This window comes from Volvox carteri, assembly GCF_000143455.1.
Source record: "Volvox carteri f. nagariensis unplaced genomic scaffold VOLCAscaffold_1054, whole genome shotgun sequence".
In the NCBI taxonomy this organism is placed as follows: domain Eukaryota; kingdom Viridiplantae; phylum Chlorophyta; class Chlorophyceae; order Chlamydomonadales; family Volvocaceae; genus Volvox; species Volvox carteri.
The window spans coordinates 599-2,971 of record NW_003308431.1 but is presented as its reverse complement, the minus strand read 5'-3'; the positions used below and the strand labels follow the sequence as shown (position 1 = coordinate 2,971).

General features: G+C 61.7%; 1 protein-coding gene across 1 annotated transcript; it reads left to right on the top strand.

The window, feature by feature from the left end:
* Nucleotides 1-74: 74 nt before the first annotated feature.
* Nucleotides 75-1,338, top strand: VOLCADRAFT_101430 (uncharacterized protein; the record flags this gene model as incomplete). Its single annotated transcript, XM_002959865.1, has 2 exons — nucleotides 75-322; nucleotides 413-1,338. Coding segments are annotated over 2 exons (1,173 nt in total), but the record flags the coding sequence as incomplete, so codon positions are not given.
* Between the last annotated feature and the right edge of the window lie 1,035 nt (nucleotides 1,339-2,373).

Genomic DNA, 2,373 nt, shown 5'->3' with positions numbered 1-2,373 from the left:
TGCTGCACTGCCTTCAACACGCCGGTGCATCGGAGCCTCTCTACCCACGCCATGTTCGCCCTATCTGCTGGCAGCAACCGAGCGGACAGCGTCAGGAAAGGCAGTGCAGCTAGCCTACAGGTGCATCGCAATGTCGGCGATGGCGCGCTCATCATTGACGAGATCGGCATGAACAGCCTGGACCACCTGGGTGCGTGCAACCAATCTTGCACTCGTCACCTGTTGCCGCCACCGCATCTCGCCGGCGACCACCCCGCCGCCACCATCTTCAGCGGCCGCCCCAGCGCCAACACAGGCGATGAGTTCCAGCACCCAAAGCCAGGTGGGCCGCCCCTCTACCGGTACGCCGCCGCTGTGGAATGCAACCCCCAGTTCTCGCCCTCCATCCCGACCGCACAACCTCTGCGTGGAGAGGATGACAACGATGGCGACCCTAATGAGGCCGCCACTGGATCTCAAGGCGGTCAGCAGCGACCTGAAGTAGCAGCACACCGGCCCCGGGCCATCCCACAGACTCAGAGCTGCATACTCGAGGGCTTCCGGGTCTACCGATCCCTTGCTAAGACGGTCTTCTTGCTGGAGAAGCAGCAGCGCCAGGACAGCAGTCCCTCTGGTCGCCGCCTGACAGTGTACGCCTCTATGTTCGGCGGTGAGCCAGCCACCGAGCAGCGCATAGCCGAGATGGTCGACGACCTCAACAGCCGCGCCGTCGCTGACTTGGCCGACCTAGCACACCTCGAGCCGCGCGTCGTGCTGCAGAGGAACGAGCCACGCCACACACTCAACACCCGGCTCATCATGCTGGAGGCACAGCGCAAGAACCAGCGCCTTGTGGTGTGGAACGCGGACCACGTCCCTGTCCAGAAGCGTGGCGCCGCTGTGGAGCCGGCCCTAACCCACGTGGAGAAAGCCATTGCGATGCGGATCAAGGATGACGAGTTTGGCCACACCACCGCCGACACGTGGTACTACCATGGCGCCCGATACATCCTCCTTGATACGACAGCAGCCGATGCCGGGGCGAGTCACAACAACGAGGTGGAAACCTGCGGCCTGCTTGAGGATGGCCGCGAGCCAGCAGATGATGGCCGTGGCCCCTACCGTGGGCTCAAGTACCTTCCGGCGGCCGTCATTGTGCGGCCTATAAGCGGCCACATCCCCGACACCGTGCTGCAGGGCCTTGGAGACTACGCCAGCAGGGGTGGCGCCTTCATCCTGTCACCCCGGGCGTCTTGCATTGCCGAGGTGGAGATGCCCGCCGCCGGATGTGGCACCATCACAAAGCAGATCCGGCGCCTCAACGTACCGCTCGGCGACCGCCAGGCGGTCACCGATTAATTCGTGCAAGGCCGCAGCTTCAAAGACGAGTGCTGGCTGGTGGACCTCGCTGTCCCACCCAACGGCATCAAGCGCGCCACCCTGTATGTGCTGCTGACCCGCTTTAAGACGCTGGACCACGTCCGTCTGCTACGGCCGCTTTATACCACGCCACACGAGCGCAAGAGGATAATCAGACAATTCCTCAGCGCGACTAACCTCGAGCCGGACCTGGCCGCCAACCTGCGCCTACTGCAGCAGGCAGCACGCGAGACGGAGCAGCGGTATACAACCGAATTCGAGCATGCACGACAGCTGGAAGCATGCTGGACCCGCCCGGCCCAGGGCTAGTTGAGAGTGAAGCCACGACCCGCCACTGTACGGCGTTAAATGACAGCGTCCGGGGTAAGGGGGGCACCCCGGACGACACGCTCGCTCCCTACGTGAAGGAATGGGGAGCCGCCCACCAATGTGTGTGGAGGCCCCTGCGGGTTCGACTCCCGCGCGAGCGCTTCACACTGGCCGACAGGCTAAATTTGCGTGCTAGGCTTTGCAACCTTACTTTTGTTCCGCCTTCGTATACTTTACTGCTTGTGTGTCTGAGCGCGCTCTTCGCGCGAGTGGGCCGTAGCTCCGCAGCTGAATTGCATGTAGCAATGCGGCCCTTAGGAGCACAGCACATAGTGGTCCGCACAACTCAGCGATGGTCCGCACAATTCAGCGACGGAGCTACGGCCCACTCGCGCGAACAGCGCGCTCTATCGATAGTCACATATAGATTGTGACTATGGATAGTCACAATCAGAGGAGCGCCTGTACGAATTGGGTCTTTCAGGTGCCGGGCTTGCCCTCCACAAGCATCTGCGGCGGGTCGCCAGGGTTGGGCTCATCGCGGCGAATGGTACATAAATTCGCGCACGGTGCTCAAACATGAAAACGCAGTCACAGGTCGACGTGCAAAGTTCGAGGTGCGCACAAAGGAAAGTCGAACACGCGCAGTTGAACGTGCAAACTTGAAGTTGGAACAAAAGGGAAGTCACAAAGGCTAGCATGCAG